Raw genomic sequence first — 14,491 nt, forward strand, 5'->3', positions numbered from 1 at the left:
AGAGATGCATTGGAGAACAATTGAATTTTCCATGTGATGGTTTTAAATAAAGAATGAACTTAGCTTTGCGGAAGACTATTTCAAAAGTCTTCCTTCTGAAGCATTCCCTTTCTTCCTGCAAGCATCATGGTTCCTTCAGGACTGTTTGCACACCACCCATGCATTCTTGCTTGTATTCTGGTTTTCTGTCCAGCTCCTGTAAGATGCATGGCATTAAAGGTTAAAGTCAGAGTTGTTCCTCTGCTAACAGCTGCAAAGGCTCTCTTCCACATCTGGACAATTGGGGAATTGCAGTCTTTGGCCCTAAAATGTGGTAGCCTACATCCCCATGTGAGATAAGGTGTGTGTGGGAGCAGAGGACATTTCACAGAAAACACCATTTCAGAGATGGTGTTTCAGGCTTGTCCTGTCCATCCCTTTGCTCCCTAGGCACTTAGTCCAGGAAGGGTGAAACCTAGGAGGAGGGGATCTCAGGAGGAGATAAACTGCTGTTTGGAGTGCGCAGGTGAGATGAGTGGAGTTTCGAAGTGGAGCAAGGGCTGGCAGAGGAGTTGGAGTTTAGGGCAGAGACTAGAGGAGCTAGCATGGGAGATATGGTATGGGGGGAGCAGGGCCCCACTCGCTGCAGTCAAGGCACTGGTCCCTCTGAGCCCTCCGGATGCTGTTTGTGACTATCACTGTACCCAGGGCTCCATGAGGAGCAGGGGGTACCCAGTTACCCCTCAGTGCTCAGGTTTGTGCTTGAGAACCTCGGGCACTTACCATAGAATCACAGAATATCTCATGTTGGAAGGGACCCGTAAGGATCATCGAGTCCAACTCCTTGCTCCTTGCAGGAGTCCACACAGGTCCACGCTGACGCGGTGCGTGCTGGAAGGGTGTTTGTGCACTGGCTTGTTGAGGGCAGGCATGTGTTAGCAGCAGCCTGAGATTTTAGCGCTGATCCTTTGTCCTTCCTGCAGATTTGCTTAAGCCTTACTTTACTATACTCTTTACGTAACCGACAGCAGGACACCAGGAGCCCAGGCTGATGTGGCTTCCCAGCGGGACTGCTCGCATCCGTGGGCTTGCTCTTGTCCCCGTCAGCTGCAGCACCCAGGCTGTCAGTGGTCACCCTGGTGGGTCAGGGACCGTGTTTTGTGCAGGCTTGGTTGCAGATCCCCAGCAAGCCCTATAGTTTATATTTCCAGGGTGATGAGGGATCCCTGATTAGGTTGTGAGTCTTTTAGGGAAGGGACTGTTTTCTTGTTTACAGCATCTAGTGTAGTAGGGCCCTGCTTAAACCTTCCCGATTTTAGCCCTAGCATAAATACAATAAAAATAAGTTAAATTCGGAGTGGGCTCGAGTTTCGACAATTCTGTGGAAGAGGAATGTTTTTCTGCTGTGCTTGTACAGGGGGCTGTTGTCACCTGCTCCGCAGGTCGCTCTGCGAGCTGTGTTCATTCGAGCAGGGCTTGAGTTAAAGGTGGAAATTTGCAGCAGGAATAGCCAGGTGGGGCGGCTCCGGGGCGTCCCTGCTGTTCCCAGCCACGCATACCTCTGTGTGCAGGTGGGCAGGCATTCCCAGGTTTTCCCTAAAACTTGTTTGTAGACCAGGCAGATCCTCACAGTATAGGTGGGATGCTGCGACTCACCGAGCGGGGCATTAAAGCGGGCCTTGGATTTCGTGAGCTGTTCCCAACACACTGTCTTGCTGGGTGACATCTACAGGTCATTTTCCCTCAAAATCTGCCTTGCCTCACTAATACCCATCTCTTCTGAAAGAGCTTGCTAATCCCTGCATTATTACTGCTGTTCCCAAATATCATAAGTAGAAGACATTGTGGTCCAACAGATACAGCACACTGTTCGCAAGGACCCCGCTTCTTTTCTTGGCTTTGCTGTGCTCTCTCCGTATGATCTTGGGCGAACTGCTCCACCAATCTGTTCCCCTGTCACCACACATCGCCTTAGATCATCAATTCTCCGGAGCAGACGCAGTCCCTTAGCACGTCGTCTTTTAGCGTCTAGCATTATGGGGCTCTAGTCTCCACCGGGACTTCTGTGGGCTACAGAAATACAAATAGTTGCTGCTAATAATAATATTAAATCTGCGTGGCTTTTCAGAGATAAGTAAAGGGCAATGCTCCTTTCTCCGAGGAGCAGGCAGGATAAGTACTTTATTTTTGTCTTTGTCTTTTTCTAATTAAAAAACCCAAGCAGCCAGTAGACATGATTAAAAGAAAAAAAAAATAATAAAGGAGGCTGCAGTAATTTGATATTTTTAGCCTCAGACCTGCTACTTGCTCTGTGAAGCCAATCTTAGGATCATGGCCTGAGTCTGGTTCCTATCCAGGGGTAGAAATCCTTTCAGAGCCTTACATTGGCAGTTGGCTCGGTGTTGGGGCTAATCCCATAAAACCACCGTGCGACTTGGTGCAACTTTCAGTATTTGCTGTTAACAAAAGTCTTGGGGAACATTACAGACCTGACGCGAGGAGCTTCACTTGGCCAGTACATGGCAGGGCTCTGGGCTGGAATGATAAGGGTTTGGGATGGAGCTGAGCATGGCAGAATGGGAGGCTGTCGGAGAGAAGTAAACTCTTGACTGTCTCTGTGTGCTTTGGGATTTTTTTAAAATTAGTATTTCATTTCCAAAGAAACGCAACAGCAACAACAAAAGGTCTTAAATATTCAACAGTGAAAACAATAGATTTGAAAAGGAAAACAAAAAGTTAGAGCCAGCTCTGGCATTGGTGGACATTTGGCTCTGAGGGAAGCGATAACAGCTTGGATTTGCATAAATTGCATACTGCGGGTCAGAAAGCGGAGTCAGAATTATGCTTTCATTGCAGTGGCATGAATGGGAGCACATAATTGGCATTCTTCCCTTCTTGATCAGATGCCTCCTTCAGGGGATCTCTGCACCCAATACGTTGGGGCTCATCCATTCACCGCCTGGCATGGATAAGCCTTTTGTTTTCAAATTATGATTTTTCTATTCTCTGATTTCTTCCATAACCTGGGAAAGCCCCAGCCCTCCCCCCCTGTGCATTACTCTTTGTTTCGGAGAACAACCAGAGGTCACGCCGTGCTGAATGTAGCTGTTGTTGCATCACCCCCCCCCCTTCCCCGTGCCTGTTTCTGCACTTCTGGGTCAGCGTGGAGCTGATGACCCCCGGGGGCGATGGTCGTGGTGCTCAGCCTGGTGCACCTCCTCGGAAGTTTACAGAGTCCTGCTTTTCTGAGTCCGAAGAGACGAGCGTGATTGTGATCAGTCCAGTAGGGCTTCCTCCAGGGATGTACAAAGATGCACTTCTGGCTGGGACATGCTTAGTATGTCTGTTGGCTGACCCAGGACCTGGCTTTCTTTTCCATTATTGGGCTTAACAGCTTTTCTTGCCTCTTAAGACTTCCAGCTCAAGCGCAACGAGGACTTGCTAGCGGATTCAGATTCAGCAAAGCACTTAAACGTAGGCTTAACTTTAGCTGCATCCAGTGCCCTCACTGGGACTCAGGCACGCGTTTGTTTCAGGTGATGCATATGGTGAAGGGTTCCGCTGAACTGGAGCCGCAGCCTTCAGCAAGCTGCTAAAAATCTCATGTCCATTCAGACATCGGCAGCCACGTGGAAGCCTTTCCGGCTGTCAGGTCCTGGTCCTCCTCCCAGCATGGCTGAGTGTCATCACTGCCCGCTCCGGGGCTTCCTCTCTCATCCTGGATGGGTGTTTGCAGCTTCTCCCTCCACAGAGTCACTGGCCAGACCAAATGCCACGTGCCATTCGGACATGTCGCATCCTTTCCTGGGACCATACCCACCCTGACGTTGCTAGCTGATCCGCCCAGCGGCAAAGGCAAATGGCAGCTAACGGCTATTGATGGCTGGGGCCTGCCTCTTCATTTATCCACAAATAAATGTTTAACCTGTCAGCGCTAAGAAATCATATTGATTGGAGAGACCTTGTTTTATTCCTTGGGTCTGGTAATCGAAAAGGCGAGTCCGCCTTTCATATCTTCCTGCCACAGGCTCGGCTCTACTGTACCTTGTCCGAAAAAGCTTTTATTTTCAAGGCACAGGGAAAATGATGTTTATAAAATATAAACTACGGGAATTTTCATTCCCCTCTGGCTTTAGGAGGAGAAGAGCAGCTGGTAGAGAGTGGATGAGAAAGGCTTTATCTGCTGTATTTTGGTTACTGCGCTTTGAGTGATGGGTTTAATAATTGATAGAGCAATTTAGCAATGATCCATAATCCCGAAAGAAGCCTACGCTCCCCTCCCTCTCCCTCTCCCGCCCTCCCTCTGAGACTGACAGGCTGCTCTCAGTGTTTTTGTCTGCAAAATTTCATCCCTTGGTTTCTGTAAACAGCCTGACACGGAAGAGGGGGGAAAAAAGCAACTGTTTCTAAATCTTTTGTCTTGTTTCCACAAACAGCTGCGCTGCTTTCTCCAGCTCAGGGCTTCAGTCATTTGCTCGCATGCTCTCGCTGAAGAGAGCAGGAGGTTTTCTTTCAGGCTCCAACCTAAAAGGAATGTATGCATGCAATGTATACAGGAGAACAGAGTGGTGCACAGCCTCCTGGCAGGGACTCCTCCCTCCCCATTTAAACCTAGGCTTTGTTCGTGGCTGAATCCGGCTTTCTTAATCCCAAGAAAGGTGCGTACCGATGGCAAGTGCTTGGGATATGCTAGAGTGCTTTGCTTGAAACTCTTCCAGGATTAACCCATGGAAGTTGCTTTTCCTAAGAGCCTCGTGCTGATGGTCACAGCGAGCGTCGGGATCCCATCGGGGTGCCTGGTGTGTAAGCGTTTGCATGAAACCCCATTTTTAAAGATGGGTGCACATGATCTGTGCTTGCCCAGCTTGCCCCCAGAGCAGCATAGGGCTGTGTTTGCGCCACCTCCATGGGCATCGGGCATTTCAGTGCTCCTTGTGTGTGATGTCCACCTCTCCATTCATCCACAGTAAGCGCAGGAAGAGAGCAGAAAAGGTGAGACAGAAAAAGGAGACAGAGGTAAGCAGGAGAGAAAAAGAAACAAGGTTATAGGTACTGAATATGCAATGAGGCCAAGGCAGGGTGAAGATAGGGAGGAGCTGCAGCCTGGCAGAAGGCTGGGTATAGGCAAAGTCAAGTGAGATGTATAAAGTTATGTTTTTCCATATGTATTACATAGATGCCAGATTGACAACAAGTTGTAATTAAGCATGATGTAAACTCAGCTATGCACAGCTGTATTATTCCTTAAAATTACAAGGGGTGAGGTCCTTTGGGGCACAGCAAAGTTTTATGGACTCTCCACCATGGGAGGTCTGTAAGACAAGCTGGCTAAACACTTGCCAGGAGTGACACAGGCATGGGATGGCCTGGTATCAGGGCAGGGAGGGAGCGTGTGACTTCCCGGGGTCCGGGCTAGCCCTGTCAGCCTCTGACACCGTCCTCTGAAGTATTTTCACCCTTCCCAGTCAGCACCCTGGTGGAACATGAGCGGTGTCAAGGGGCGGGTAGTTTAGTCTGCTTCTGTGATTTATTTGCTATTAAATACCCTTAGTAATGATAGGCTTCCGAGGCTTGTTTGATAATTATGCCAATCAAGTCCAGAAGTAATTCTTGTGTAACTTGCTCTCTGTTTTTAAAAGACAGATAGAACTGTGTGTGTATATTTGCTAAAAACACCCTGGGACCTGCACCTGTACCCCCTGAAACACTCCTAGCTAAGTAGTGTTTTGCCTGGATGTAGGAGGATCATGGTGACCTTCCTATTGACAACCGTATAGTTACCGCACCGTATGGAGTCAGAGTAGTTCGGGTGGGAGGGGGCCTCAGGAGGTCATTTAGCCCAGCCTGTTGCTCAAGGTAGGGCCAGCCATGAGATCAAGATTGGGGCTTTGTCTTGTCAGGTCTTGAAAGCCTCCAAGGATGGTGACTGCACAGCCTCTCAGAGCAGCCTGTGACAGTGGTTCATTATCTGCACAGTGGAGGTGTTTTCCCTGTTCCCAGTGGGAACGTTGCCTGGTTCAGTTTATGTCTATCATCTCCACATCCTGCTGCCCACCTGAACAAAGAGCCTGGCACCATCTTCTCTACGTGGCAGAGGAGAAGGGGGTAGGCTGCTGTCAGGTCCCCCATGGCTGTCTTTCCCCCTGCTGAGGTTGCTTCAGTTTGCCCATGCACTGGGGGCCCCAGGCCGAACATGGTATCCAGATGTGGTTTCACAAGCGTGGCTGGAGGTAGGTCATCATGTTCCTTGATCTGCTGGCCCCGGTCCAGGGAGGCTGTTTGTCCAGCTGCTACCAGGGTCCTTGTTTCAGCCCACTACCCCCCAGGTTAAGGTGCTCATGGCCTTTTCTGCCTAGTGGTTCCCAGGTATTGTCACCATGGCTCATCCATCCCGTGGGCAGGACTTGGCATTTGTCCTGGCTGCATTTCAGAAAGTCTTCATCGGCCCATGCCTCCTGCCTGTCCAGGTCCCTCTGGGTGGCAGCCCTGCCCTCAAGCTCATCACCAGACCTCTCCAGTTTGGTGTCACCCGTTAACTGGATGAGAGTACACTCTGCCTCCTCCCCTGGGTCAGTGATAAAGATGTCAAACAAAACTGGTCCTGGGATAAACCCCTGCGGTACCTCACTTGTTACCAACCTCCAGTTTATATTTATGTCCTGTAACATAAACCATCACCGAAGGCTGAGTGGATCCAGCTTCCAGTCCTCTGAGCTGATACAGATATTTTTTGATGTGTTGCAAACTAATCTTGAGGGATGGGTGAGGGCAATGCGAGCAATGCAGTGGTGGAGCTACCCTCTAGTGGTGGTTGTCCTGGTGGTCTGACAGCCCTGTAAATGGCTCTGGCTACACCCACAGTCCTTTCCAGAAACTGGGTGTTGCTGTGTTTGACCTGTGAAATAGGGAGTGTTGTAGTAGGCCCTTTAGAGGCACCCTCCCTCCTTACAACTCAAACTGAAACATCTTTGTGGGTAAACAGTGTGCTCTGATAGATTGGGTGACATTCCTCAATGGCCCTTTCCCTCCCTCATGAATATCCCTGTGTTGACGGAACTCTCCAGGATTTGAAGTTTATTCTGGAATCTGAAAGGCATGGTGTGCCTGTGTGTTCTGGGATGAGTCCTGACCCCCAGGGCTGTCCCTTGCTGCAGTTCTGTTGGATTGGTGCTTCCCAACATAGACCAGAGATCATGGCAGCCCTTGAGGCCTTAGCGAGCAGTCTGCAGGGCTGCACCACTTCTGTATGGACTTCAGCTGAACGTCCAAGCAAACTCTAGCACTTGGGGATGCAGGGGGAGTGCAGAGGTCCCGCAGCCAGGCCAGCAGTGAGGATGAGCTTGGCCGTCCCTGGGTGGGAGAAGCGCAGGTGGGGTCTGGAGCTGCTCTCCTGCCTGCTGCATGGGACAGGGAGTGAGCGAGCGAGCAGGAGCTGTTGGTGGTTGTAGGTGTTAATCTCTGGCCCTGATGGCTGGCTCTTTCACAGGTGGGAAGCCTGCAACTGCCCAGCCTGGGAGTGGAGGAAGGCCTTGAGTCTGGGGGTCATCCATATTAGATGTCTGCATCCCTTCCTGGTGTCTGTGCTAATGGAGAGGTAGAGGGGTGAGGGAAATAGCAACTATAACCTTTTACTCCCAGAATATGAGCCTGTCTCCTTTTACAGCCTTGCACTTAAGAAGTGATTTGGGGTCTGAGAGGTACAGAGGGACAAAAAAAGGTGCTATATGCTCTCTATCTCCATTAACTAAGAGCTAAGGGTACTCTGCATGCTACAGTATACAGCAATAAAAAGTGGATACCTCCACAAAATAGAAAAGGGTCAAGTGAGCAGGTATGAGAAAGAGTCCATAAAGATGCTGAAGAAAGGCTTCCGCTGGGAGGAAGATGGAGGCACATCGTTTGAATAAAAGCCTCTTTGTAAGGCACGTGAAGGATGTAGTTCTGCCTCCTGGACGTATCTTGGTGCACGGGAAAGCACAAGCGCTGTGAGGGGTGAAGCCCTGGGCATGCACCCGGTCAGAGCGTGCCTGCTTAGGCCAGGGGTCCAGATCCTGCCTCCCTGCCTCTGCCCAGGGCTTTCTGGATGGAGATGTGAAAGCTATGGCTTCCTGAAGTTCAGGCTTTGGCAGGAGAGACTAACAGGTAGAAGAAGATGGGGGCTGTGTATATCGACTCAGCAGACAGCATCACTGTAGGTCTGTCTGCGCTGCTGGCAGCTGCCCACAACCTTCTTCTAGAAGGCAAGGAGCAGGCACGCTCTCAGCTCAAGGTGCCAGCAAGTATCAAGTTTTGAGTTATATTTTTGTCTGATACGTGTACTTGTCCATGAAGGACTCTGCTGGGACAATCACGCTCGGCCACGGGACCCTACCAGAGGTGGTATATTATCCCTGAGGAGGGCCATTTGCAGGGTAGTTTTAAAATTCAGAAAGAGCCCAGCTCTCCGAATCCAAGTCTGTGGAAATGAATTTTTTTGGCATTTGTTTTTAATGATGTCCTGTGATGTGTGGGTGAAAAAGCCAGAGAGCTAGACTGGTAATTAATTTTCCTGACAGAAACACCAGACAATGAAATTACCCTGCCACAAAGCAGGGTTGCTAAAGTAAATACTCTGCCAGCGGCAGGCCTGAAAGCAGGATGGGGTCATATGTGAGGTGCAAGCAAATGATGAGATGGCACTTCTGCCTCCGGGGACCTGCAGGTGCTGCCAGCATGGGGACCTGCGCGTCCTGGGTCCCTGGCATCCAGCACCAGCGTCTCTCTGGTATACACGTGCGCGTTGAAGCTGGGCTCCAAGGTGACGGGAGACTTGCTGGACCCAGTGCTGAGCTGAGGAGCAGGTCGCTCTTTGCTGGCCAGGGGATTAATTTGGTCTGGGAAAGGGGTAGAGTGGACATAGGCTGGCTGCTTCTTTCCTGGAGATACAGGCTCTTGGTGGTGGGGGGGCTCTTCGGTCTCTCCCAGATTCATGGTGAGTGGTTTCTAAATCTTTGGTCTGTGCTGGCGAGATCTCTGGGAGCTGTAGAGCAGGTTGTGGCTGCGTGTACAGAAGGGGAGTGCCTTTCGTTGGGAGACGTCGAAGGCAGCTCACAGAAGAGGGAGGACGGGAGGGCCAAGTTTTCTGTTTTCCCTCTGTGTGTCTCGTACCGGAGGCTGGAATTACTGTGCTGAGGGCACTGTGGATGCACAGCCAAAAAACTGGTAGAGAGCATTAAATGGGGACGTTCCTGCGTGTACCAAGGTATCTGGCAGCGGCCTGCCTTTGCGCGGTTTCAAGCAAGATCCCCACCACAAGGTTTGGTGAGCCTGTGTTAAAACAGGCAGGATTATCGGGGCAGAAAACACTTCCCTGTACAGCCATGGAGAGAGAGATCTGCTGAAGATCTCAGGGCTGTTCTGGGAGGACCTGCCGCCATGTGAATGGTTCTTCTGATTTATAATTACAATACTCTGATGTGCAGCCTTTAATAGGGTGTTTTCCCCTGTTACATAGTGGTAGCAGCTGCAGACTGGAGAAACGCCACATAAGAACTGGCTAAGACATGGAAATGTTTTCTTTCCCTTTGGAAAAGAGAATTACACCATTTTTAGCAGCTGAGCTAAATCTGAGTGCTTTTAGGAATAAAAGGGTCTGTTATGGAGTGGCCTGCATGCACATTTTAGGATCAGAGTTATTGAATATATTAATTATCTGTAAAAAGTGGTGGACCGGCAGCGAAGTGCTTAGGTGTGCAGGTACCACAGACTTGCTTAGGTTAGCCTGGAGAAAAGAGGAACATTTAAGGGTCTTGATCTAGATTACCGACAACGTTATGCCAGATCAGCACAGTACTGAAAGACAGTAAACACTGGAAGAGGAAAACTGAACAATTTCTACATAATTCTATGTCCTAAATTAACTGTAGCTCCTCTGGAGAAAGGACTGTGTGTCTCAGAGGATCTCCCAGATAAAACGTCTGCTGAAATGCCTCGTGTCACTCCAAAAGCAAACAAAATATTAGGCTCGGGGAAGACTGGAATGCGAAAGCATTCTGCAAATAGTGTAAAATAAGTCTGGGGAATATCCTCGTGTTTAACTGTTTCTGGGTCTGTTCAGCCTGTCTCCAGCCAGTCACGTCAGGAAGAGGAGTTGCAGGGCCAGGCGGTGGAAGTGGATTGAAACATCCATGGGATGGACCACTGAGATGCCAGAAGCTGCTGCAAACAAGGGAGAACAGGGCAGAGAATTAAAAATACCTTGTGCTAAAAGAAAGGTGATTAAAGTGCTTCTGTCTTCACCTCTAGGACAATCCATGTGAACATGAAGTGAGAGATGACAAATTTAAACCTGATGAAGGAAAATCAGTCTTTAAACAACTGAGTTAAGATGCTATTGAAAGCAGAAGGTTGCCTGTGGAACTCCGTGCCACAGTGTGTGACTGAAGTCAAGATCTCACCTTGTCATAAAAAATTGACATGTTTGTGTTAAGAAAGAGAGGAATTCCATGTGTTAGATAAAGGTCTATGTGCAGAAGGATCCATAGCTGTCCATACAGAACAATTTCCACCCGATAGAGGTTCAGAAGGCACTTTATCAGTGGACAAGTTGTTTCATTACAGAACTTGTAGTATCCTCCACCAGAACGCTTGCTGTTGGCCATTAGCAGAGAGTGCCAGCAGGCAGGCAGACCACTGCTCCTCCTGGGGTGACTCCAGCTCTCTTTCGCACGGCAAACGGGAGGTGTCTGCTAGCTGAAAAATCTGGAAGCCTGTGTGGTGTCCGATACCTGTTGTTCTTTTGATGCCTTAATGATTGTTTAATGAAGTTAACAAGGTCTTTTTGTCTTAGGGCCACTCCCTCCCCGTGGAAAAATTGCAGTCACGACGCAAAGGCAGGGCTGGGAGAAAGCCGCACCGAACGCTGGCGGTGGTGTGCACAGGGCACCGTATCACTCTGATCTGGCGCCGCTCTTGCAGAGACTCTCACCGTCTGTTAGGGGCTGACCAGGCAAAAATCGTAACTAATATTTAGGCTTGATTGAGTAATGCAAATACCAGCTTTCAAAAAGGTAAAATAAAACAAAACTATCTCACCACCTCCCCTCCTTACAATGATAGGTCTGGGTTAATATAATGAATGACATTCTGTTTAGTTGCCTTTTATATGTCTAAGTGGTACAGACACTGCTTTTGTGTTTTCTTCCCAACAGTGGAGGTGCGAAACTTCTTTTGTGTGTGAAAAAGAAATTCTCTCCTAATTGCTGCATTCCAGAAGCTGGAGCTTTAAGGAAAACCCTCTGGACAGCCTAAGACTCATGAGAAAAAAAAATTAGAAATTTTGGAATCTCAAATTCTAGGTCATCCCTTTTTGCAGGGGTCTGGAGGTGTTGGCAGCACAAGTGTGGAGAGAGAAGGGAGGAGGTGTGTGCTGCATGTGACAGCAGTGCAAGTGATTTTTATGAACAGGGAGGTTTCTACACAAAATCACGTTGGGAATATCCCACAGATAGTCCACCCCTCCGCTTAAGTTAGTGGGAGGGATTTGAAGTTCAGGCGATGCGTGGCTGAGCTCTCATTAGTGACCAGGGACATCTCGCTCACAATGTGGAAGGCAGACAGGGAGAGGCAGATGGCTTTGAATGCAGGATTTACATAGTAATGAGATTCAGGTCACCATAGCTGTCTTTTTCTCTCTGCATTTTGTCTAGGTGTTGAGTAGCGTGCAGGGATGACGGAATGGGGGAGAAGGGAGGAAAATTAACCCCTTGTTCCTAAGGAGAGATTGGTGTTAGAATAAAAAGTTTGTCACGAAAGGCTAAAGAACGGTGGGGTATGGGAACAACAAGCACAGATGAAGCTAGAAGGGCTAAGGGTAGCCGCTTTTTAAGTTTCTGGCATGTTTTCTGTGGGAATGGCACAAAGCATCCTAACCTTAAAATACCAGAATTTCCCGTAATTTTTATGTTTTGCGTTGCTGGTTTGAGAACAGATAGTTTGGGGCTTTTATCATTGCTGGTCAACCCAAAATTGGGGAGGTTTGTGGACTGAAGATGGGGCATGGATTCTTGCTACAGGGCCTTTGCTTGTTTCCTTGGAAAAAATTACCCATTTTGCTTGGTTTCTTGGCTAAAGATTTGTCTTCACATGACTATGTAATGGCATGATTAAAACATAATATTTTCCACTGCAATTGGTAATCCTTAGTATGATCTCACTAGTGTCAGATCTTATCCTGATGACAGATGGGAAACTGGGAACCATGGGCCCTATTTCCAGCTCTTGATGGTGGCACTTGATTTGCTCAATAGTCAACCCCAGGCATTCCCAAAATATGCCTCATGTCCCGAGAAATCCCAAGGCTGTTTTTAAAATGATGAAAGTTTTAAAGCAATGCATGTTCATTTCTTTTATCTGTTTTCTGCTTTCTCTTTTTTTCGCCCTTTTTTTTTTTTTAATAGTTAGAGGAGCATGGGAAAGTAAGGGGTTTTTTCTGTTGTATATCACCTGGCACCAGAACTTGGGTCTTTAGAAGAAAGTGTTGCAAGATCTGCAAGAAGAGCAGGAGAGAAGCCTTAGGTGATCTCTGTGTAAAAAATAGGAACTGTGGCACTTAACTGCATATGGAAGTCTGGGCTGAGGTAGGGAAAGTAAGGAAGGTGTTTGTACGTAGAGGTGGGTTTTGTATAAGGTTTTGAGTATTTGTAAGATACTTTTGATTCTTCCACATAGAAGTTGCTTTTGAAACGCAAAGCATTTGTGGCACTAGGAGGGGGATTCATCTTCTCTCACCTTGGCCACTGGAGTTTAGGGAGCTTGTCTAGCCTCAGTGAAGAAAGATTCAAACCGTCCCAAGACAATGGGACAAATCCCTCTTGGGGGTGTGTGTGTGTGTGTGTGTCTCTCCATTGACTGCATGGTCTGCATGGTACGTGGCTAAGATTCGGCACCAACTTCTACCTGCCTGAAAGGTGACATGACCCGCACCATTAGGTCCTGTGGAAGTCTGAGCTGAGACTGGTCTTGCTTATTTGGGCACCTCCTCCACGTCCTGGCTGGGATTCCTCCTGGAGAACTGAAGCAAAGCCTTTTCAACCTTGTCCTCTCCTTCCTCAGCAGGGCTAACACCGAAACTCACTGAGCAGAGGTGCCTCAGAGGCCATCTCCTGAAGCCAGCAGTAAATGCGTAGCAGGAGTGCTGCCACATTTTGGCTGTTTGGGCTGTAAGGGAAGAGGAAATCTAATCAGGCGCCTGGGACAGACTGGGAAGTGGAGGCTTCTTGGCTGCTTCCTCCTGAGGAAAAGGCTTAGGTCTAATAGATCTAATTACGTTATTTCTCTGTTTTATGGTTGCATCCATTTGTTTAAAAAGTCAGTAATCCTTTTATACCAGTCCTGTAATGATTATTTAATGTCTGGCTGTTTGTGAAGCCCGCCGAGCTGCGTGAAGGGAGGATGCTTCACCACAGGGAGTCCGCACGGTTCCTCCACAGGCCAACAAGCTGGGCCTGAGAGCCTCGAGTGGGGACCTTAATTGGGTGGCCTTGAACACACAGTGTTCATTTTGTGTTTTATTTGCCCACCGAATTAAATTTGCCGAATTAAAATAATGGTAGTTCTCTCCTTTGCAAACTGCTGCGATACGTAGGACTGTCTCTTGGTGAAACGCTGGCAGAGGACTTCTGCAAGGATAGATATTCACCGGCTAGTGCTTGGTTAGCAGACGCTTTGCCGGTGGCCAGTGGGACCCTCAGCTCCGTAGGAGCCATGGCACTTGTTGGCAGCAGGCAGCTCCATGGGCGTCGCACTCCGCGCCGGCCTCCCTGTGCCAGCCGAGAGGATCCGCTCCCATTGCTGATGTTTTCTAACCTCTTCCTTTGCAGAGCCCCTGAAATCATCCTCGGTTTACCATTTTGTGAAGCAATCGATATGTGGTCATTGGGATGTGTCATTGCAGAGCTGTTCTTGGGCTGGCCGTTGTACCCGGGAGCTTCAGAGTATGATCAGGTGGGTACGGACATTGCCCTGGATGCTGGTAAGAGCACGGATGTTCATGGTTTGGAGTTTTTTTCCCATCTTTTGTCAGAGTGAACAGATGCAAACTTTTTCTGTTTTGCTAATAGGGGATACATGATGCTTACCCCCCGCAAAGTCAAATTTTTAGTTCTCCACCCAGGGTGTTTACTCTTGGTAACCCGTGTGCTCTTTGGTACACTGGCTTTTAAGAACTGACTAAGTGAAATCTCAATCAAGAGTCAATGCTGCTGTTGACTGGAGAGCTCTGTACGTGTCTCTCCTCACTGAGCAGAGCAGGCACCCTTTCTCTGCTGCAACAGCAAGTGTTGAATAAAGGTTTATTTGTTAGAAGAAACTGCACGAACTCTGCTGCCTTTCATAACCCCTTTTATGAGGGTGCATATTAAAAGCAATGACAAGAAGGAGAACATTCACAGCGGTGTAGGTTTCCAGTTAATATAACCTGTCGTACTTCTCTCCCTATAGGCTTTTATGCTCCCTTTGTAGTTCTAAAAGCACA

At 48.6% G+C, this 14,491-nt stretch overlaps 1 protein-coding gene across 4 annotated transcripts in view; it reads left to right on the forward strand.

Moving 5' to 3' along the window:
• HIPK2 (homeodomain interacting protein kinase 2) overlaps positions 1-14,491 on the forward strand; it is a 132,287-nt gene that overhangs the window by 83,406 nt on the left and 34,390 nt on the right. For all 4 annotated transcript variants that reach the window (XM_074582003.1, XM_074582022.1, XM_074581994.1 and 1 more), the window contains exon 3: positions 13,839-13,962. In XM_074582003.1, the coding sequence (XP_074438104.1) occupies positions 13,839-13,962 (124 nt within the window). The remainder of the gene's footprint in view (positions 1-13,838; positions 13,963-14,491) is intronic.

This window comes from Larus michahellis, chromosome 1 (genome assembly GCF_964199755.1).
Source record: "Larus michahellis chromosome 1, bLarMic1.1, whole genome shotgun sequence".
In the NCBI taxonomy this organism is placed as follows: Eukaryota; Metazoa; Chordata; class Aves; order Charadriiformes; family Laridae; genus Larus; species Larus michahellis.